This window comes from Diadema antillarum, unplaced genomic scaffold (assembly GCF_040938485.1).
Source record: "Diadema antillarum isolate AM-2024a unplaced genomic scaffold, OU_Dant_1.0 seq00000798_RagTag, whole genome shotgun sequence".
In the NCBI taxonomy this organism is placed as follows: domain Eukaryota; kingdom Metazoa; phylum Echinodermata; class Echinoidea; order Diadematoida; family Diadematidae; genus Diadema; species Diadema antillarum.
Window position 1 is genome coordinate 409728 of NW_027271682.1, and position 23420 is coordinate 433147.

The 23420-nt window shown below is 39.1% G+C and overlaps 1 protein-coding gene across 1 annotated transcript in view; it reads right to left on the minus strand.

Annotated features, from left to right (window-relative positions):
• LOC139739348 (death-associated protein kinase 1-like) overlaps nucleotides 1–23420 on the minus strand; it is a 159654-nt gene that overhangs the window by 7409 nt on the left and 128825 nt on the right. The window contains exons 11-16 of the mRNA XM_071649965.1: nucleotides 21973–22110; nucleotides 13665–13763; nucleotides 7220–7318; nucleotides 4445–4642; nucleotides 3490–3687; nucleotides 374–472 (exon numbers count right to left, since the gene is read on the minus strand). Coding sequence (XP_071506066.1) covers nucleotides 374–472; nucleotides 3490–3687; nucleotides 4445–4642; nucleotides 7220–7318; nucleotides 13665–13763; nucleotides 21973–22110 — 831 coding nt within the window. The remainder of the gene's footprint in view (nucleotides 1–373; nucleotides 473–3489; nucleotides 3688–4444; nucleotides 4643–7219; nucleotides 7319–13664; nucleotides 13764–21972; nucleotides 22111–23420) is intronic.

The window sequence follows — 23420 nt, forward strand, 5'->3', positions numbered from 1 at the left end:
CATTCAGCACCATACCAGGACAATCATTTATTCAATTATTTCCATTATCTTTTTAAGAAGGTGATACAAATTCAGATACATCTTGAAAGACTTGCCGTGGCATACACAGAATTAATTTCAAAACATACCAGAACGTTTTATAACTCTAAGCTGAAGATAATTCTCATGAGGCGATCCATTTTCAGCAGGAACACAAGATGGAAAGAAATCACAGAAACAAACAACAAAAACAACAAGTTAACCCATTGAGGATGGGCAGATTTTGCTATAACATGCATTTCCAACAGATACTTGCCCGAGTAGACTATGTAGTCTTTGACGGGTTAAAATCATAAGAAAACTACGGCAGTGGAGTCTCCATTTTTTAGCTCACCCTGTTGACAATGTCTCTCCTGGCTCCTACGGCATGTAGCATCTCAACCAGATGGAGGGCACCCTCTTTGCATGCAACATTTAGAGGTGTATCACCAAGCTGTCGTATGAGAGGAAGAAGAGTACAGATTGCCATGGAGATTTGGGGGATATTCACAAATCTCTCTCAAAACATGATGTCTTACTCACCGGTAGAGAATATGTCACAACTTAAAGACAGTAAAATGTTCTCTGTGGTATAATCTAGTTCAGTGTCTATCATAGTTTTAGCATTCCCACCATCATAAAACAAAACAAATGTATTAATACATGTATATTATACTGATAGCCCTATGCTACTATTACAAAATGCTTTCTATATCAATATGATTCTAATGCTTTCAACATTAATATGTTATTCTATTTGCCCTAGTTGTTCATATCAGTAGCATTAAACAAACTTCAATAGAGTGCTTCAGTTGTATCACCCTGATACAACTGTATAATCTACTGTTGAAATCCACCCTGAATGAATATTCATGTTTCATATCTCCCCCCTCCCCTGATCACAACAATGAATCCTCCAATCTCAATTCACTCAATTCAGTTATACTTTATTTCTATCAAACAAATTAAGGTAATACATAATCCAAAGTATACGATTTAAACAATGTGGAAAAGAAAATACAATTCAAAGAGCTCTTCCCAAGCTGAGGAGAGCACTATAAAAGAAATATTTCAGAGAGAACAAAATGAGATAAATTGATAGTATGTAAACCATGAAAAGATGGGAAAGAGTGTGTGTGTGGGGAGGTGAAAATGGGATACTGTTGGAATAGCAATATTTAATACTAGAATCTAAGATGTGTACATAAGAAATATGGAACACATAGCCGCGTGTACTGCATGAGTATTCACACTGTGTGCTAATTGCTTCTCATGTCGTGAGAAAGCTTTCTGCAGCGATGCACAAAACCTAATGATATGCGATAGTGATCAGACACCTGCAGCCACGCATGCCGAGCCGCCAGCATCCTATGCCAAACCGTTTCTTGCCCACGTGCACGGCACTAGGTGCAGCATTATCATTTTGTGAGGTCTGTCACAAAAACCTAAGTTTCAGTTTGTTCCCCTTATCTTCTAAAATGTCAGTTGCTGCCCCCTCCTCCCCCTCTCCCCCCCCCCCCCCCCCCACCCAAGGAAATTATTGAACAACCTTTTGTGTAGAAGCATTCACTTATGAGGTGTGTCGGTGTATGGAGAGGTGTGGGATGTGAGTGTGAAATACATTCCTTGTCTTATTTTGCCTGGTTCTCATCCTTCCTGTATCACCTTATTCTTCCAAGTTAAAGTCATAAGGATAATGAGTTGTCTTGGAGTAATTTGAGATGAAAATTAAAAAATTACTCCAATTGTATGCACACAACTCCTGAAACACTCTCCCCATTCAGTGGTGGGTAGGTAGAATGATACATGATGATCGGTGCCCTAACAACCATATTTTCCAACAAGCTGCATGCAATTTACTACAGCGTGGAAGATCAGTGGATACTGCTGTCACCCGATTTGTAGATTATCAATATGAAACGATTACATAGTAAACCCGATAGGGTATTCTCTAAGATTGTAGTACTTCCGGTGAACTTTTTTTGGCTAATATGTTGCATTTTTGTTGTTAACTATAAACTAAAATCATGTTATTACAGCACTATTCAACACAGTTCTTATGCGTTTCTGCACATTTCAGCACAAAAATTCAAAAGTTCTACACTAACAGGCATATGAGAACTATGTTTTCCCTTTAACCTCCCCAGGATCACCTGCCTACAGTGCCTATTGACTTTGTACATAAACATGCTGCAGCTAGGACTGAAAGACTTAATGTCATATAATCAGCATAAATTCACAAATTCCCTTAGTGAGTAGAGGTAGATGATGCCAGAAATCTCTGGGTACCAACAGCTTTGTGTAAAAAAAATTTTGATGACATGAAAGGACAAGTCCACCTTCATATACGTAAGGATTGAGAGAATGCAGCAATAGTAGTAGAACATATCAGTGAAAGTTTGAGGAAAATCGGATGATCCGTTCAAAAGTTATGACTTTTTTAAGCATCTGCGCAGTCACTGCTGGATGAGAAGACTACTACAGTGTATGATGTCACATGCGTACAACGATATAAGGAAAATAAAAAGAGAATTTCACAAAAACTTTACTTTTTTAATGAAGTGCACTTTTCTTCAACTTGTTACTGACGTATATTAAGGGTAATATCATTCCCCCTGCCTTCTGAAAGAGAGAAGTCGAGTGTTCTTTTGTTATGCGAGAAAAATGGAAATATGTTGAATTTTCTTTATTCTTTCTTTATATTGTTGTACACATGTGACATCACAAGCTATAGTAGTCTTTTCATCCAGCCGTGACAGAGCAGAAACTTCAAAAATGCATAACTTTTGAACGGATTGTCCGATTTTCCTCAAACTCTCATTGATGTGTTCTACTAATATTCCTGCATTCACTCAACCCATATGTCTATGAAGGTGAACTTGTCCTTGAACAAGGACTGCGCAAGCTCAGTGGTTGTTAGCACATTCAGTAGTGTTTCTCTGTTGTGCTTAGGTCTGAAACATACTGTAAAAGCTATTATCTTTTTGTACAGATATTTTCATGAATGAGGAGGTCACAGACATTTTTGCGAGATGTTGTTTTCACAATTTGACACCAATACTATCATAAGGGCACCATTAGCCTAGCGTATGGCAGCATTTTCGCGTGTTGTTAAATTTGCAGTCCAACAGTGATTTGCAAAATTTGCGAAAATAAAACCCTCATGAAAATAACAGCTTACTGTATACGCAAAATATTTCGCTAGGTTTTTATTTTCGCAAATTTCGTGAGTCAGGTGCTATTCGTGAAATCAAAGACACGTGAAAATATCGACTCTGATTCCGATGTGGATGTGACGTACGCATGTACATTTCTCCATTCAGGATAGGACTCCATGTTCGCGAATTTAACCACTCGCGAAATCGTCGTGAATTCCCGATTTTTCACGAAAATTTAGACTCGCGAAATATATGGCTTATACAGTATACAGTTCATTTTAGCCATTTGCGTGAAACCAGCTACACTGTGTACCTTGTCTTGGAGATTGACATCACAGCCACAGTCCACGAGGTACTTCACGATGTCGTAGTGCTGTCTCCGAACGGCGTGGTGGAGGGGGGTGATACCGTGCTTGTCAATGGTGTTCAGGAGCGCTCCAGTTTCCACCAACAACTTGACGATGTCCAAGTGGCCTCGGGCCGCTGCGCATAGCAACGTTGTCTCCCCATCCTGTGAGAAAGACAAAAAAAATACTGATTGCTTTCACCTTTCTTTCTTTCTTTTTTTAATAAGTCTCACACACAAGTCTCTGGTATGAAGGTTGCTGTAGATAACTATGCACAGAAATTTTGTCTATGACTTGACTGAAAGAAGGGGGGATGTACACTCTGTCAAGGCACTGGCTGCAGCTCACACACACAAGTTCAGAAAGGGCAGAAAAATATACAGATACAAGATCATCAAAGCTCACATAGTACATGTGCATTGATCATACAGTTGTATACCTGGAATAACAATATCATTGAGACTTTTGCTAATTGGTATGATAATGTTGCATCAATTACAGGAATGATACAAAAATCAGCTACAAGATGCATTTTGAGGCATATCTTAAGTCGACTTGTTCAAAATGGTTCAAGCAGTGAAAAAACAAGACTTCACTAGAATTGGTGATTTTAGGCTGAAAAGCAGGCAATTGAAACTGAAAATTGAACTGAGCATGAAAATACATAATACAGCTATTTACTGTTGGAATGTAGGTAGGACAGATGTTTGAACATAATATTGATACGATAAATATCGAAGTCCTATGTTTTCTGAAACTACTCGATAGTACCACACTACATGTTTCCAAACCCTGAAGAGAGAAAAGTAAACAAGCAAACATCACAAACTGCGCCACTTTCAATTAATGTCTATTTCTAATTAAAAAAAAAACAATTGTACAGCAAAAATCAGGTACTGTATCAAGCTCCTATGGACTTACCTTGTTCTTGAGGTCGAGTGTCGCTCCAGCTTTGCATAGTGTCTGTACAATGTTGGTGTAGCCGTGCCAGGCCGCTATGTGTAGGGGGGTCTCCCCGTCCTCGTCAGCGAGGTTCATGTTGACCCCCTGGTCACAGAGGTACTGAGCCGCCTCCACCTGTCCGTACCGCCCCGCTACGTGCAGAGGAGTCTCACCCGTCTGCAGGTTACCATGGAAACAGAGATGCAAAGAAGATAAGTGAATAGATATGTGTAAGGCTTGTGTTTACATTTTATTTTTTCTTTGGGGTCCGGTATATCATGACTGGTACTACAGTGTAATTTGTTTGATCTTTATAAACTACAAGTTGTATCACATTACTATACACTTTCATGAATGGTTTATTAACCCACTGATGACTACCACCGATATCTGTCATTGACAATGTACACAAACAAGATGGCTACAGTAATGGGAGGGTTGAATGTATCAGTCTCTATGCAGTCTTGCCTGACTGCCTCTTTCTCTCTCTCTCACTCTATCCACACACACCCATACACAGGCACACACGCAAACATACAAACACACTGTACACACACACTGTACAGTAAAAACACATCCACAGATATCAAAACATTAAAACATACCTGCTCAATTCTCTCTCATGCATACACCCATGCTAGCTCTCTCTCTCACACATACATACACACATTCACAGGCGCAATTATCAGGGGCGGATCCAGGAATTCTGTAAAGGGGGGGGGGGGGGGGGGCACAATTAATATTTCTGGTGCCACTTCTGGGTTTCATTTCATTTTTTACTTTTTATTTCTTTTGTTTTTAACGAAAAATAAAAGGGGGGACATGCACCCCCTTTGGATCCGCCACTGATTATAAACATCATACACACTTTTTATCTCTAACTCACACATACATCTATAAACACAAAAAGTACAATGTATGTTGTCTTTCCTACTATCTCTCCATCTCTCTCCCCCTCTCTCTATCTCTCTCCTGCTCTCTTCTTCTCTCTGTCCATCTCTCTCTTTGTATCTGTTTTAATCTCCCTGTAACTCACGATATCTCTCACTATCCCATCTACTTCCCTTCATTATTTCTCATAACATTACCCTGTACAATGTACCTTAGTTTGTGTCTGCACTCTGCTAACAGTGCATTCAAGCAGGGTTGGGCTAGGGTTAGATGATGACATCATATACTCTGTCTTTCCCAGGCACCTTAGAAAGGTGTGCCTTTAACCTTCCCTGTCATGGTTATCTTTCTTTACTATGTTTCCTTCATATAGTACTGCTCTATCAAGACTTTTGAATCTATTTTCTATTCGTCTAAAATGTTCCTGTGGTTATGGATATACTTGACAATGATAGCACTGATGAAAACAACAATATCAATATCATTGTTTTACATTATTATCATTTTCATTATGATTATGATTATTATCATTGTTATTGTTGTTGAAAGTCAAAGATATTATTATCATTATTATCAATAAAATGGTGACAATAGTAATAATAATAACAAGACTGGGACAACTGGCAAGTTAGTCTTTTTTTTTTAATGTGGTGAAGGGCATCACCAGTTTTGCAATACATGTACACATGCCAATACAAAAGAAAGGAAAACATACAACTACAAATGATTTGATTATTCGATGTACTATCTATTTAAAGGAAAGGAATATCATTACTACAGATATCTTTATCCTTTGTAATACCATCTACCCATTTCCTACTCAAAAAAAGGTATCTTATGCTATGGACATATTTCATGCATGCTACATTTCTCTTCTTCTCTATACCATTCTCCTCTTCTATTATTTTTCTGTTCTGAAACACAGACAATAACATCACTCTGAATGGCTAATCTTTTTTACATCTGTAGGATATAAAAGTGCATGTGTACTTTGCAGCACTCTCCATTTTTTATCATACTGACTACATTTCCATGATATCTAAAGTTAAATGCACAGATTTTAGACCTACATGAAAGCTCATGCTGGCAGGAATTTGCCTAAAAGGAAAGTAGAAACAGAATGTTGGATAGAGATAGTGGCACTTTCACTTTCTATCTAGGCATGTCAGTTTGGCAGCTAAAGATAAAAGATGACATGATATTGATTGTCGATCCTTTCCTCCTTGAATGCACTGAATGTCCCTTGGCAGGCAATATTGTCAAATTCCCTGTAGTTTGATTCTCATTAAATCAATGGCACCACAATCATCCCTATCCAAGTTTTGCCAAGTGCCAACATCTGTTTTCACTCTGAACAATAAATGAATTAATAATCAAGGGAACATAGTCTTTCAAAATATCCAATGGTGCCTTGAAGATAAGGATTGATGGTAAGGATCATTATGAAGAAAGCCAAGATTGGGAAATGCTTTCTACATTAAAATGGGTTTAAATATAATTTCTATGGATGAATTCACCCCCTGCCTTGAAGAACTGTATGACTTATGACTTATCATTATAATGATCATGACAATATTGTAAAGTGATCATGATCATGATCAAGGTGATAATCATAATACTGAAACATGAAATGATGACAATGATAATGAGAGTAATGACAATTAATAATGATAGCAGTAGTTAGTAGTAATAGTAAAAGTAGTCATTGTAGTAATACAAACAATAATACCAATAAAGATGATAAAACAAATTATTATCACTAGTAGGATTACTGAATCAGCATGTCTTATCATCATCATTCACATCAATAGGCATTCCTAGACTTTGAAAATATGAATCATAATGACAAAAATGGGAACATACTTTGTTCTGGGCATCCGTAGGGCATCCCTGCTCTTTCAGAAATTGCATAGCCGGTAGTTGTCCCTGCCTGGCTGCCCAGTACATGGCATTGTCACAGTGCTGAAAATAGAAAATAGAATTGTATACGAACATGGATAAAGAAACTCATGAATGCACAAAATCACTCTCATAAAGTCTGTCATCATTGAATGAAAGTACCACCTTTCATGGATCTTTGGTACTGTGGCAAAAAAAAAACCCCAAACAAAAACAGTTGTCTAGCTTTATAGTACAAGTCTACTTGGTCATATCCATGGGTAAACCCCCTGCCATTACTTCATGTTGTTGGGTGTTTGTTTGTTTGTTTGTTTGTTTGTTTGTTTGTTTTGCATTCAATTCACTGTAATGCAGACAGGAGTTAGTTCTAGAGCAATGTTGAAAGTGACACAAAATTTGTCATTCATAATAGGCTTACTCTCCATTAACCCGTTGAGGACAAGTCCCGAGTATACTTGGGCAGGGGTCTATGGGAAATGTGTGTTGTAGAAAAATCAGCCCGTCCTCAATGGGTCAAAGTTGGGCTTTGTAACCTAGTCACAGCTCATTTTCAGCTCTTTTCTTCTCTCCCATTCCTACTCATGTCAAAACTATCAAGACATATCACGCACTGTCTTTCTGTGAATACACAGACTTGTCTACTTCGTTTTTCCCTTTTTGAATGTTAACTTGCAATGTGAGTGAATTGCTTTCAACAGTTATAATATTCTCTTTACCTCTGCTGCATTCATATCCAGAATTTCCACTTCCCTAATATCCCTCCTTTTCATCACTCTCACTCTCTTTCTCTCTCAAGTTGTATTTTTTTGTGTTCATTCATAAAAAAAAAGATTCATTCCCTAACATCATTCTCCTAGAGACCCTCATCATTCAGTGCATCCTTCAACCTCGTTCTGAATGGGAGAAAAAGACATCCAGGCTGACATCTCACTTTCATCATCTTGGTATCCAACATTACGAATTCATCAATTCCATCCCTGGAGGACGTACACATGTATCTGCATGTCTCTCTGTGTATTCTTTTCAATGCTAACAGGTGTATGCAGGATTCCTATACGTTAACCTGTTGAGGACGAGTCCCGAGTATACTCGGGCAGGTGTCTATGGGAAATGTGTGTTGTAATAAAATCATCCCATCCTCAATGAGTTAATTAACATGGTGGAAATGTTTAGCTTTCAAAAGAAAAAGGGCAAATCACCTTTAGCGCTGCTTTATTTGGCTAATTCACTATCATTCAACTCATGAATGTACCAGGGGAGTATACTGCAAGAAAAGCTTCATGATCTGTAAGTTTTCATTGGGAATTTAATTTCAGCATGCAGCGTCAGCTGCCACTGAATAAACCTTGACCCTTACTGTGTTTTAATTGCAAATTGGCAACACTTCTATACTGGTCTGCTTCCTCTGTTAATCCATATGGATGTCTGCAAAACTTTACTCACAGTGTCAATGCAAGGAGTGATGTAATTCCCCTTGGCTCTATTTCATTAGCTAGACATTCACAAAGGACCATGGCATTGCTACATGTCAGTGGGTTGTTAACCTTTGCATTTGATGATCAAGCTTTTTATAGGGGAGTGATCGAAGCACCAGGGAAATAACTTGGCAAGTTACAAGTATTATTCTGGTATGGCAGATTAACCCGTTGAGGATGAGTCCTGAGTATACTCGTGCAAGCGTGTATGGGAAATGCGTGCTGTAGCAAAACTCAACCCGTCCCCAGTGGGTTAAAGAGTCAACTTCATGAACAAACTTGCATGATAGAAAGGATTATGGAAAACAAAGCACAACTTCAGGCCTGCTATGAGGGTAGCATGCTTTGATTCTATTTCAGATGTACACTTCACTCTGTTGAGAAAGTAGTATTTCACTCTAGCATTCCCTTGCATTTTCAACCCCTGTGTACAAGGTTTTATGTCTGAGGGTTTGAAATGAATGAACAGAGATACACAGTGAAATTATGTAATATATGGTCACATATCTAAGGTATGAATTACACTCAAAAACCTGTCATGTATGTAAAAAATACAAAAAAAATGCACATTGCTTGGCTATTGCATATATTTTTTTTTTCATAGACACTGCATGACATGATCAAAGTAGAAATGTTTTCATCGTTAATAACACAGCATTACACAATTATAATGCAAACTTGCTATGAAATCACATGGGCAAAGCCCAGTTTCCTACAAACATTTCGCTGTAGTTTCTCTTTTGAAATGACAGTAGATAGTGAGGAATTCCCATGCCAAAACAACCTCTTCCTCTTTCTCATCTTAAGCTGTCTGTCATTGTCTCTCTTTCCTTCTCCTCTCTCTTTCTCACTCACTCTTGACAGTGCAAGCCAGAAATGATTCCATTCTTCCCATAATAACTTGGGTTACCTTGGCTGACTTGTCTAAAGCCCTCATTATGTTCCACCCATCATGTTTGCAAGAGTTCCGATGTATTGAAAGTGAAGGACACAATTTTCTGCATTCATTCGCGCATTGGAGGAAGCCACGTTATATGTTTCTTCATGTATCTCTCTCTCTCTCTCTCTCTCTCTCTCTCTCTCTCTCTCATTCTACTGAAAGGTTGCAATGGGAAGGAAATCCTTGAATAGCGCTTCAACAAGACTGCATTTTGCCACCATTACTGCCTTCGTTACATCGGGAGAAACCAGCAGAATGGAAGGGTCGTCATGGCGATGCTTTCTTCGGCTGTAAGGAGATGCTGTCCCGCACGAACATTACAGCGTTAGCCACTGGACAGATAACCCTCTTTCAGCACTGTACCTCATTGAAGGCACCCACACAATATAAGACCTTGGGCAGAATCCATACTCCTGTCTTGTTTATCTAATGCAGTTCTGAGTGTCTTCAATGCTTGCTATACTAGCCTTTCCAGCACTATCAAAATACATCACTTTACCTGGTTTTCCAGAGCAACAAATTTTTCATTTGTATTTGTCATTTAAGAATATAAACTCTCACAGCACAGTTTATAAGAACATGCTACATGGATGTCAAAATAAGTTGAGAGAGTTCGGAAGTATAACCATGTCCTTAACGAAATACATTTCTTCATTTCCGTAGTAGTATTGTGAAAAAGACATAGCTCTACATATGAAACTACATCTTGCACCTAAAATGTTGAATTATCTGTCTGGAGAAGATATGCATTGCGATATATTTATAAATCATAGACTACAATATTTAGGACCAACATAATAGCCACAGTGTATAACATCAGACAAGCATTCTGTCATCATGTGAAAACAACATGTGTTTGACCAAAAATACCTGTAAACCTTGAATGTTTGATCTATAAATCAATGAATATAATTGATTAGACAAAGAGCAAACAAACAACCCCTGTACTCAGTGCTTCTTTTTAGAATTCCTTTTGACAGCAGAAACTATTTCATGACTTCCTTGTACATCCTAGTTTGAAGTTTTACAATATTCACTTTTGGCATTTTTCCCCTCCAGTAAAAGTCATAGCCAAAGTCTGATTTGATTCACGTAAATCTGGTATGAGATATACTGTGTGGAGTGTTGACCTTTAACCCATTGAGGACGAGTCCCAATTATACTTGGGCAAGTGCCTGTATGGGAAATGCATGTTTTAGCACATTCAGTCCATCCTCAATGGGTTAAAATGCTTGACATGGAGGCCCCTGGGTTGCACAATACTTGCAAGTTTCCTTGAGCATATTGGCAAGTGGTATAAGCATTTGTCAGTAATCCACGCAATTTTAAAAGAAGAAAAATCCTTAATGTCATGTCAAAAAGTTTGTTTCTCCCTATAACTCTGATTGATGAATCGCACATTACATGACTGTAACTTCTGACTATTAAAAAGCTGGTAAGGAACACAGTGCCTGCAGTCACATCATCGCGAGCAAATTAAACTCGGGAATCAAATAACCAAAGATTAATTAGCTTTCTAAAATCTCAGCCAATTGACTGCTAAAGTCTGGCCTTCAGACCAGGTTTTCCTATCTTTCCTTCTTGTGAGCAAAGATTGATAAAAGAAGCTGAACTTTCAGCAACCTAATTCTGTTTTTGCCAATGATATCCATGTTTTACTGCTCTGTTACGTCAAGCGTAAGAATCTAATGCAGAATCAGTCGCGGAATGATTAATTGAATGTCATGCAATACGTCTCAGATTATGTTTGACATTTGGAATTATGGAAGGGGGAGGGGAGCAGACAGCCCTCCATACTGCGACCTTAAAAAAAAAACCATGTTTGTGTGTTTGTTTGTTTTTCCATGATGAGATAAAATGATTGAGCAAATTTAGCATGTACTCAACTACTGGCATAAAAAAAAAGTATGATAGAAGTTCAGGCTCAGTTTACAGACTTGAGGTGGGAGATCATACAATATCATCATTTTTAATGAGATAGATACGTTCTTGGCAACATCTTACATACAATATTGTATCTAGTCCAGCACAGGATAAACTCATTCCAATGCAAATCCATGCTTGTTTATTTGTTTTTTGTTTGTTTGTTTGTTTGTTTGTTTGTTTGCTTGCTTGCTTGCTTGTTTGGCACGGGAAGGGGGCACAAATGACAGCCGTATGATGGCAAGAGTGCAGAGATTTACAGCCACACAATATCTAATTGTTGTGAACTGTATAAGACTTCAAGATTATTAATAATATTTATAGAAGGTATACAATACATTGTATGTGTCCAAAGGGCGGTGATGTGGCTGAGTCTGTAGCGCATGTGCCTCACAATCAAATGGCTTGGGTTTGATACCCATTGTGTGTAGTTGAACAGCGTTGTGTGTATATTATACCCATTACCGTCCCCTTTCGTAAGAGTCAAAAACACTATGTCCCTTAGATAGGACATTAAGACAGCCCCATAAGTGAGGGAATCGTGGGACGCATGCACATAAATGATCCCACTTCATGCATTCATCAGCAAAGAGCAGGGTACCAGCCCTGTGAAGTGGTCCATCCACACACCTGTACACCAGAAAATGGGTACATGATGCCAGCCCCTTGTGGTTCACTACTGGTGACTAGCAATCGTCAGCAAATGATATCAACCTGGCACATTGCGCCACACGCAGAATATTGCGCCATTCGAAGAATAAGAAGAACAAGTGACCAGCCATTACAAATGCCTGGTAGAGTCACCACACACACATTTCCAACTTGTACATGTACCTCAAACATTTTTAAATCCATTCTCGATGCAAAGCTGACTTTATTTCGGACAATCCCTGCAAGTGTGGTAGAAAATGTGTTTGAGGTCTCATACCACTGCTCATCACTAGCAGCAACATCATACATATTTAACTGTCACATTGGGTTTTTTGTTTGTTTGTTAGTTTTTTGTTCCTCCCCTCCAAAATCAACCCTACCCCTTTAATAGCACTGTAGGGTACTCCCAAGATGCGCTTTTAGCCTTTTCTTGTTTTCCCTGCACCAGTGCATTTTGCTCTTTATTCCGGCAGCAAATTAGATGCGCTTTCCTGAACAAGCTCAAAAATGCCAGATTCACGGAAGCACATCAACATCTGCACTCAAATGGAAGGGGGCAATTGTTTTTTGTTTTGTTTTTTATCTATAAGTAATATAAGCGAGTAAACCACTCTCTTGCAGTAGTATTATTGTAAAAAAAATCATCATCATCATCATAAAATAATAATAATAATAATAATAATAATAATAATAATAATAATAATAATGCCAGCTCCATCCCCATTACATGATAGAAAAAAAGAAAAAAAAACAATAACAGCAGGCTATTTCATTATTCACAATTTTCATGATTTCATAGCAAAAACAACCATCCCCCCCCCCCCCCCCCCCCCCCGTACTTATAAAAAACCCTTCACTTCTTTTCAGATCAAATGGGAAGTGGGTGAATGGGTATGGTAATAGCATGAACTTGACTACTTGCAGCTACCATACAGAAATACCACTTACTAACTGCCTCATAGTTGTTCTTTACAGTCACTGAAGAAAAATATATTCAAAATTCCTGAACCCTTAAAAAAATAAAGTTAGAATTATGATAGGATTAAACATTTTTGTTAGAGGCCTAAATTTCGAAACATATTCAAAGAGTTTGGTCTAAAAATACAAAGTATTTTTTCTAATATGAAGTGCAATCCAAACATAAATAATAATGCCACTAGTGAAGACATTGGAGAAATGTACACTGTCCTACAAGTGATTTTTAATGAAAGAAAAAATAAAAGTACAAAATGAAAAGACCATGGCAGTCCAATCTGCACATATACTCTCACATCCTGTTGACAATTTGCTCATCCGTTTCTTAAGAGAATTTGACCGTCTCAAATGTTGTGGCAGATAAAAACTCTGCAGTCTTCCAGAATGTCAAATGCAACAGGTGCATGCCCCCCACCCCAAAGGGTGTTGCTATCTACCCCCTTACCTTGTCCATGACGTCCATGGTCGCCCCTTTGGTCTTGAGGTACTGGAGAATCTCCACATGACCGTACCCTGAAGCCAGATGGAGTGCTGTCTCGCCATGCTGTTTGGGATAAGAGAAGAAAAAATTAGAGAGAACCAAACTGAGAATTCGATACCAGAGTGTCACTCTGTACTTTTTACTAGCGTCCTTTTACTTACCCTTGCTACTTATTGAGATATTGAATTGATGGTTGGTCTCCTTTCTCCAAATCCTAGCCCCAATCTAAGTCTATGTAACTGACTAGATGCTTTAGGCGAAAATATCAGGACGGTTTCAGCAAGAAGACTTCTACAACACAACAAAGAATGACAAACAGCCTTGACCGTTACAGTAGTTCCCAGATATTGAATGGTCACTGGTGAAGAAAGTCTTGTGAAGTGCAAGTGAGGGTGACTTTGACAGCACGGGAAACTCTGATGGAATAAACCTTGGAATAGAATGCTAACATTCAGAATTATGAGACCCTCAAAGCAAGACAAAGACTTGCCTAGCATAGCAACAACTGCTGCATGCAAACTTTATTCCAAAAGTAGTACTGATATGTACATGTATCAAGTGTATACAGATGGGAGTAGTAGCTTGTTAACCATCATCAGAGTAAAACCATCGTTAGTAAACCAGCTCGTACAGTTTTTAGAGGTATGAGAACTCTACTGCATCCCTAGTACTTTTGGTGATTGCACATATGTTAATCAGAAGTGATGATGATCTTGACATGATGGCAGTGACATTCATATGAACAGAAGTCTAACGTATCACAAGCAACTATTTGACTGGCATACTTCACTGTGAATTTCTTGAATTTGTCTAGCTATACAATTTTGCAACACCAAACAAAGTTCTGCTTCAAATATTTTTCAGATAGCCATTTATATATTACAGTTATTATGTAAGATAATCAAATATTAAGTGCCATTGAAAATACAACATTCTATAACATGAACACAGGCCTATAGATACTAAACCAAGCATCATGTCCAGGATATTCTTGCACAGTTTTTCTGCCACAGTGCGTGGCCATAATAAGTACCAGCATACGTGCCTATACTGTGGTATCAAAAACACAGTCACTCCTGGCTGTACATTATGGCATATTTACCTGTACCTGAATAAATGTACATGACTCGAAAAGAGCAAGTCTATTCTTTGTTAGTTTAATGCTAATAGCAGCTCCTTGGATGCTAATTGAATATATTGGTATACTTATGCCACTTTGGTGGAATCCATGAAGAGAATGTGCATTCCTTAATGTGTCTCTCTCCCCATAAACTGCTCCCTAATTGGTAGTCTTTGTTGGTTCGTGGGAGCATGCACTGTTCTTTAATTCAACTAAGTGCCCTTTTTATGGGCCAGACTATGAGTGCGCATAGAGAAGCTACGAGGGCTCAATGCCATGGAAACCTGGATGGATAATTTGCCATGACGGAGGAAGAAAAAAAAAAAAGAGATGCAGAAGGGATGAGGCTGGAATAAAACGAAAATGAGCAAACCAGCAGAAAAAGATGTGTGAGAGAATACTGACCCTACGGTGGTGGATAGAATAGATGCATTTTGGAACTTCAGATGGCAAAAACCAAAAGGGGGGAAAATATGGAAGGTAAAATTAATCTACAAATATGAAAGACAGAGAAACAAAGAGAGAAAAAAGGGGGAAAATCAGGGCAAAATCTGATAAAACATGAAATATATGACTTAAGGTGATTGCTGCACTATCATGATTGCTATGAACTCTGCCGGTACAACCATGTCCTCATTTTCAAATATAATTTCTCAATATAAATTATTTTTCTTTGGCAGAAAGGGAGTGAAGAAACTGATAGTGATGAGGAATGGGTAACCAGGGGATCACAAAAACATTAGCAAAGAGTGGAACAGATGAATATGGGGAAAAGCACACAGTAATCATACAAGATAATAAGAAGTTTTGATAGAGCTGGTTGAGAATTCTATAGCAGAAATAGGCAAAGAAAAGGGGGAAATTAGCTGAACACACATATAAATCAATGTAGAAAAGAAGCAAGAAAATATGTGACCCGCTACAACAAAAGGATCCTAAAGTCGCTGACGGCTGAGCCGAGAAAATCGAGTTTGAAGTCACATCATCAAAACTGGTCAAAGCAATCGGATTTCTGTTTTTGGTGTAATTCTGTACTCTAATGTTTTGTCTATCATCTGCCGAAATTTCGAAGCTAAATGATCAAAGGAAAGGCAAGAAATCAGCGTTTTTCTTGGCCATGATTTTCTGACTTTCAGTGTTACAGAGACGTGTCCGAAAGTTTGGATTTAGCGCCGCAGCTAGACTCCGCCCCTAGCAACGAGGAAGCGATCTAATTGGTCAGTGGCATCCTGATTACTGATTGGTCGTGCGTAGACCGCTGGCGCTAAGCTTGAATGAACATCAAGGAGGTTGCTAGTCCAGCCTACCTTCTATTGTCAAGCGGTGAAAACTGTCTCGCCTCCCCTTGATCATGATAGTATCCGAAGGATAACTTTGAAGGCGTTTTTCTCGAAACTCTGATATCCTCAACCACTTGACATGCGCTAATAAAATCATCAATATCTCCGCAAGCGAGTACTTTTATGAGTTGTGCTATATATGAAACTAAAGTAGAAGAGTAAGGGAATAATGTTATGCAATTTTCAGAAAATTGTCCTCCCGCGACTTTCGGATCCTTTTGTTGTAGCGGGTCACATATATACAATGTTCTCAGTGGACCATCTTAAAATTCTGGTGCACTATTTTTCTTTCTCTCTTGAGATGACTGTTTGGAGAAAAGTTTGCTCCTTCTCTTTAGAGATTTTACCCAGTCAGATGAGTGGCTGCATAAGTGACGCACAACTGAAAAGCATTATATGTTTTCATTCATGCTATAAAAACAAAAGAATCTCTTCACGTTGCGACATTCAGTTCAAATCTGGCACAATGTAGGATGGTTACAGAAATACACAAAATTGTCATTGGAATTTCTTAAATATATGCAAAGGGTCTTTTGCTCAGTTTTCAGATCGCATTCCTCTCAATGAAGTCATTGCTTCTGATGGGCACAAGTAGTGATCAAGTAATCTATGCCATGGCAAAACAAAACTTCCAATGGTATTATTGGCATTTTTGGACAAGGGACAATTTAAAAACCTTGATACTATGAGAGATTTTGTAGTGTAGCTGTGTGCTCAATTCTTCTCTGTTCCTCAGTTTTTGCATCCCCCATTGTTTTTCTCGCTCATGCCAATCCACCATTTTTACTGCATTATTTGCATCCACTTTAACAAATAGCTACACCCTCTCTAATTTGAGCCACTCATGTACAGCACTTTGTAGGACTGCACTTAAGACACACTCTTGCATACAATGTGTGATTTTCACTGATGACTGAATCCTGTAGTTTAAGTTTTATATTGATATACATACAGCATTGGCCCCCCCCCCCTTCTTCCTAAAAACAAACTTCTGTCAAATTAGTGTTACTTTTGTTCAAATGTATAGATACGAAGGGATAAAACGGAGTTCTTCAGTCTTTGAGATACATTCAGTTTCATTTCTTTGCTGTTTTTTTTTTTTTTTTTGGGGGGGGGGGGCGGTGGGGGAATGTGGAGGGAACAAATGAAGTGATCTAATCTGTCAATGTATAGCATCATACAAATTATTGTGTCAGAAAAAAGGAACCCCTAATCCTTGAAGTACTGTAACTTCACTAAATATGGACTTCCCATAAACTTGAGTTGACATCTGTCTGGCTCTGAAAGAAAGCAAGAAAAAATATATATATCTAATAGTAGAATGTCTGGGTAATGCAACGAATCTATGCTTACATATGCCAACATTGATATACTTGGTTTCTGCTGCAAATATTTTTGTTTTCTTCTTCATCTACAATCCCCATAATTCTGTGCATTCTCCTTTCTAGCTACGTACATTACATGATTTCCATGTACGCTACACAAGAAAGGGGAGGGGGATACAAGCCCCCCCCCCCCACCAAAAAAAAAAAGAAAAAGAGAGAAGCAAGCAAGATTTCCAGGCTTCCATTTCTTTTCCTCTAGTAGGCCAATTGCTCTTCATTAATCTCACCCTCATCACAAGACGAGAGACACAATGGAATGAGACAGAGAAAAAACATGCTCATCCTTCCATCACTGAGCTCTTCCCATTCCGTCCCGCATCAATTTCTCTCACAGAGAGAAAGTCTTCGCTTTTCATCTCTATACGCACAGTGATTTCACTCAAAATGTCAAATTTGAAGCAAAGGATTAGCCGCATCATCCCTTGCCATACATGAAATTACCAATCGTTGTCGTCTGGCTTGGTAAGGGAAAAAAAATTGCTGCAAAAGTTTCCTGCCCTCGTCTGATGATGCATAAAATCTTATGTCATGGAAAAAATCTTAGCATCGCACTCCTTATGAAACAAGTGCGAGTGGCGAGTATAGTCGATCGAGTCCCTGGGGAAACTGTTTTTTCCCAGTTTTGTTTTATTATCATCTTTTTTTCTTTTTTAATGGAGCGAGGCAGGCTTTAGTCAGCTTCCTGGGGTTGGTCCCTGCCACGGTGATTCATCCAAACATCATGCAACTCGTGTTAACGGTGTCTGGTTTCATTAGACCAGGGACAACTGGAGACGGCCAGGGCCCCAACGAATACATCAGAAGGCACGTAGGCGGACACTGAGACAGATTGAGAGAGGGGGATCCACGTAACCTCTGGCAAAACGGTGCTTGCGTACGTTGTTTACCTCAAACCCTTCAGTCTATCAACTAATCCCACAGCATACACTCTGTAACACTAAACAATATGCCCCTTTTATAGACCATAATGAATGCTTATCCACTCCATGTCTAGACTCTGTCGGTTTAAACCTGCACTTCCTGCTGGCTGCCACAAACAAAGATCAAAACATGGAGGCACAGATTTCTTTAAATACCTACGAAACTTGTCTGCTTCATAATTGCCTTTGCTATTTCGATACAAAGACTATAGGAATTGGTTTCATTATGCTGTTTAACTCTTTGCATGCCCATGCACTTAATAGCTTTATAGCTAGTCCAAGGGGTTTTTTGTTTTGTTTTGTTTTGTTTTTAGTTTGTTTTTGTTTCAGTAGCATTCAGTAATCAATTCAAACTTGACTTAGTTGTAGATTAGCAAGCACAACTCAGGAGTAGAAATGTGCCTCAATTAATCCAACAGGGAGGACATGCTGACATAATGGGGACAAGGAGACAAAGGTAATTTCTATTCTTTATTTCATTGAAATTTTGTTTCCATATACACGGATCTGTGCTAACTGGCAAAAAAAAACATTCCAGCATGCACTCCCATTGGGAAACAAAGCACTGGTATACAAATGATGCACAGGATACAATGCGCCTCGTGCATGTTACACCATTGTTAATACTCTCGAGTGCGCCGCACCTTCACTAACGCCACGAAATAATCCTGTGCATCATTTGTTTTATAAAATGGGTCGAAAACTAACAGCATTTTTCACGTACCTTTGTGGGTCAATATCAGTCAGCTACATGTAGCACTCGCTCAAAAGTCAAGATGTCCGAAGATGTTCGTCCCAAACATTTACGCACGTCGCACTCACAAATCCCGCACATAATTACTGTACATACATTGTATAAGAGTATACATACGCCACATATGTTATGCACAAGACAGGCCGGCTGGCAGCCCGAACTAGAAGTTGTTTACAGGATTGACAGCGCATATAGTAGCGCATGACACACTTGTAACAACTGATTGAGTGCGCACTGCTAGTGTAAACATTGTGAGGTCAGGCCGTGCATGATCGTAGAAAATAATGCACGCGCGCGTGACTCATTACAGCGCTTCCAATTGGCTACATTCTTGAACCCATTTCATAAAAGGGTTTAAAGCCTCCCTTAGAATATTGGTGGTGAAATCATTTTATCATGGTCTTCATAATTATGGCAGATATATGGTAAGAATGGAATGACAGCCTAACAAATTACTGCATGTTTGAATGTGATATTTTGATTCATGATTTGTTTCAAATGGCTGCTAAAGAAGCAATGAATGCCTGTGAGCAAGTAGCCACAAGACAGGGAGCTTAATTGTCATATCCCCTCTGAAGAACTAGGTGATGAAAATAGGGCACTTTTCCTAGGGGCACACACGGGTGCTGCTTTGGGGTCTTGAACATGGGACCTTATAATTGATAGTCTGCTGGTCTTGACCACTGAGCTACAATGTATAACAGTTTCATATCTTACACTGACTGCAGTTAAACTGATTCAAAAGAACTTTAAGGGAAACATAATGTGACATGCTTTTAATAGGTACATTGCAGCAATTTTCTGCTGGTCTGAGCTCCAAATCATCCTGGAAGGTTTCGGAAAAAAACAACAACAATAAAATGCGCTCTCAGCCTCGTGCTTCAGTGGAAATGGCATGATTTACTGCATGCCATATTGTTGGAGAGAGGTTCTTGCTTAATTACAGCCTCTGTGAAAGGCCCTGCTGTAGTGACTACAAGGTGTAACAAGCAGAGGGTCGTTCATACAAGGCAGTACGGGTAGGAGTGAAGACCATGTAATACCCCTTTCATGCTAAAGTCACTCAGAGAATCACCCTAGAGATTCAATGGGGAATCAAAGATGGAACACCCTCAAAAAATTTCTTCCACACTCGCGAAAGAGCTCCCAGTTGAATTCAGCTTTTTTGCTCCTCTGCAGAGGAAGTACACATTATGCGCAAAATGCGCAAAATGCGCAAGATGGCCAGGAAAGTGTTGTGCTTGCTGTTCACCTGTGATGCCTTTCCTATTACAGTGTCATGTAGGAGTTTCTAGGAGATCTCGGGCAAAATTTGCTATTGAAGTGTGAAAGGGGTGCATGAGGACATACTTGTACACATTATGGCACGTACATGTACATGTGCAAAATGGCCACCAAGGTGTTGTGGTTACAATGGTTCACCTGTGATGTCTTTCACAATATGGCATCACTCAAAAGTTTCTCGGAGATCTCGGGTGAAATTTGCTTTTGAAGTGTGAAAGGGGTGCATGAGGGCCTTTGGAGAGAAGTCTTTTTTTTCACTCATGACCTTGAATTGCCAGATTTTGTGTGTGGCCTTTGCAGACGTGCTTGGTAGCAAAAAATCCAGACTAATCAGCAGAGCTCCATCCAAATCAACTCATGCATATTCATTTGCACTATTGAATGGCAGATGGGCGAACAAAGCAATGTTATTGGTTGAAGTGAACTACTCAATCATTAAGTGACTGAATTATTCATTAGGAGTGGTGTCCGGATTAGGCTTTCTCCCAGTCATGAATAACAATCACAACTGTAGACCCTTGCACTGGTGGCCCCACATCAGCTCTCCAGCTCTCTCCTCATGACTGTCGATGTTAACAACAGCATGAGAGCCTTTGAAAAAAAGCCTGTGCTTAATTACAATTTATATGCAGTCACCCCTGGCAATCATCCCAGAAAAAACACCTTCCCCTTCAGGTATGCCCCACAAACATCAAAGGGCAACCCACCCATTTTCCTCCCCACCCTGTCTGCCAACCTCCATACCCAACAGTAGGCACAAGAATATTATGACGTCAATGACAAAGTACGGTACCTATTATAGACTCCAGTTATATCTATACCAACATCCAGGTACACATTAAGGACGATGATATGCCATCTTGATGCAGTGAGGTTCGGCATGCAATGGTTGGGAAATGTAGAAAAATATACAGGTATGACATTAGTATTAAAGGAAATATTAGACAAAAGGCATATGTGGAAGAAATGTGTTGTTGCCATTCCCAAACCAAACTCCGTCTCAAGACGAACACAATAGCTAGGCCTCCTAGGGCTCACAGCCAGATAGCTACAAATGCACATCTCTCTGTCAAAGTTCCTATTGTTGCTTTCAACAACTGCAAAAAATGTCAACATACACTTTCCACCTATTGGTTCCTTGAAATGGTAACTGTTATAGGTTTAATGCATGGCCCACTACTGTCCCAGTAAGAGATTGGTTAAATGGGGAAAACTGTTCAAGTAATTCTACGTTGCGAAGAAAGAATTTACCAGACTACCTGTGAAATGTTTACAGCAATGACATTACCTTAGAAATAGATATCACAGTGAAATGAAAATGAGAAGAAAATGGGGAAAAGAATTGAGTAATGGACAGAAGACTTAGCATAATCATTAACTTTACAGAGTTCACATTTACTATAAATGAATGATTATGCTATACTGTGCTAGCTAACAAACAGATTAATCACTGAACATGGTGTACTTACTTTGTTTTTCTGGTCTGGGTCAAAGGTCGTGAGGTTATCGACGAGTTCCTTGATCCCATCGAGGTTTCCCTCTTCGACGGCGTGGAAGACAGCCATTAGTACGAAGGACTCATTTTCATCCTCTACCACATCACAACTCTGAAAACACAAGAGAAAAACAAAACAAAACAATGCAAAACATGTAAAAAATAATTGTTACCATTACATATCATCAAACTACAAACACTGTTGTCATTGCTTTTAATCCAAATGGAAATGGGTGGGATATCCTGTATACGCCGAATATTTTGCGAGGTTTTTATTTTCGTGAGTCAGGTGCTATTTGCGAAATTCAAGACACGCAGAAATATTGACTCTGATCCTGATGTGGATGTGACATACGCATGTACATTTCTCCGTTCAGTACAAGACTCCACGATCGCGAATTTAACCACTCGCGAAATCGTCGGGAATTCCCGATTTGCAAAAATTTAGACTCGCGAAATACATGGCATATACAGTAACGTGGACATTTCTTCTTAGGCACAGCCACTTTTACAAAGGAAAGTTTGGCGAAGAGATAAATGTGATACATTTCTGAGCAACAACTCACATTTCTCCCTGAAGGCATTTCCTATACTTGCAGTATCTCATCTTTTATCATACCATTTTGTGGTTTTCCTTTTAGGGGGAGAAAAAAAAAATCAGCAGCATACACCAGGAATCCACCCTGTACTCACATGATTATTCTGTGTCTCAAAACCACAGAATCCTGCACACTCTAAATGCCATGTCATGCATTCGTTATGGCAACTGGAAATGTGCATGAACATGTATGTAATCCAGTAAACTCCCACTCATTTCCGGCTCCTTCCTCCGGGATGCACAAATTGAATGTCCAGGTTTATTTTGTCTTTCCTTCATCACATTATATTTTTAATGAAACTCAATCTAGTACAATGTGTGCATGTGTGCATATGTGCAATAATATTTAGTGATATACACGCACATTATGCCTTGGATAAAAAAAGCAGCATTCACTGCAATTTGACACTATTGTCATCGTCGAATGCTGAGTTCTTAATTCAACAAGAAGCAGAGAGTACCGTACTTTCAGTGGTGTTATATATCATATGTATGCAGTGTGAAATAACCGCACATATAGCACACAGGAAAAACTGTCCAGTCCATGCCTCAAGATACATGTAGTCCGCTGCAATGTGAATCTGTTTGACAACACAAATGAGCGGTCGTAACAAGATACAACAACCAATCGCCAACACTGAGCTCGTTTCTCACGTCCGCAGAGTCGGCTGATTGGACAGGACGTGGACAATTTCTGTCCCCTGGGGAATCCCTGTGACCCCACTCACTCCAGCAGTGAATCACGTATCCTCAGATGTCTGTACATGCTGCCGTTTTCTTCCTCTCAATCCGGCAAGTAACAGACGAAGACAGACCTGGAGTTT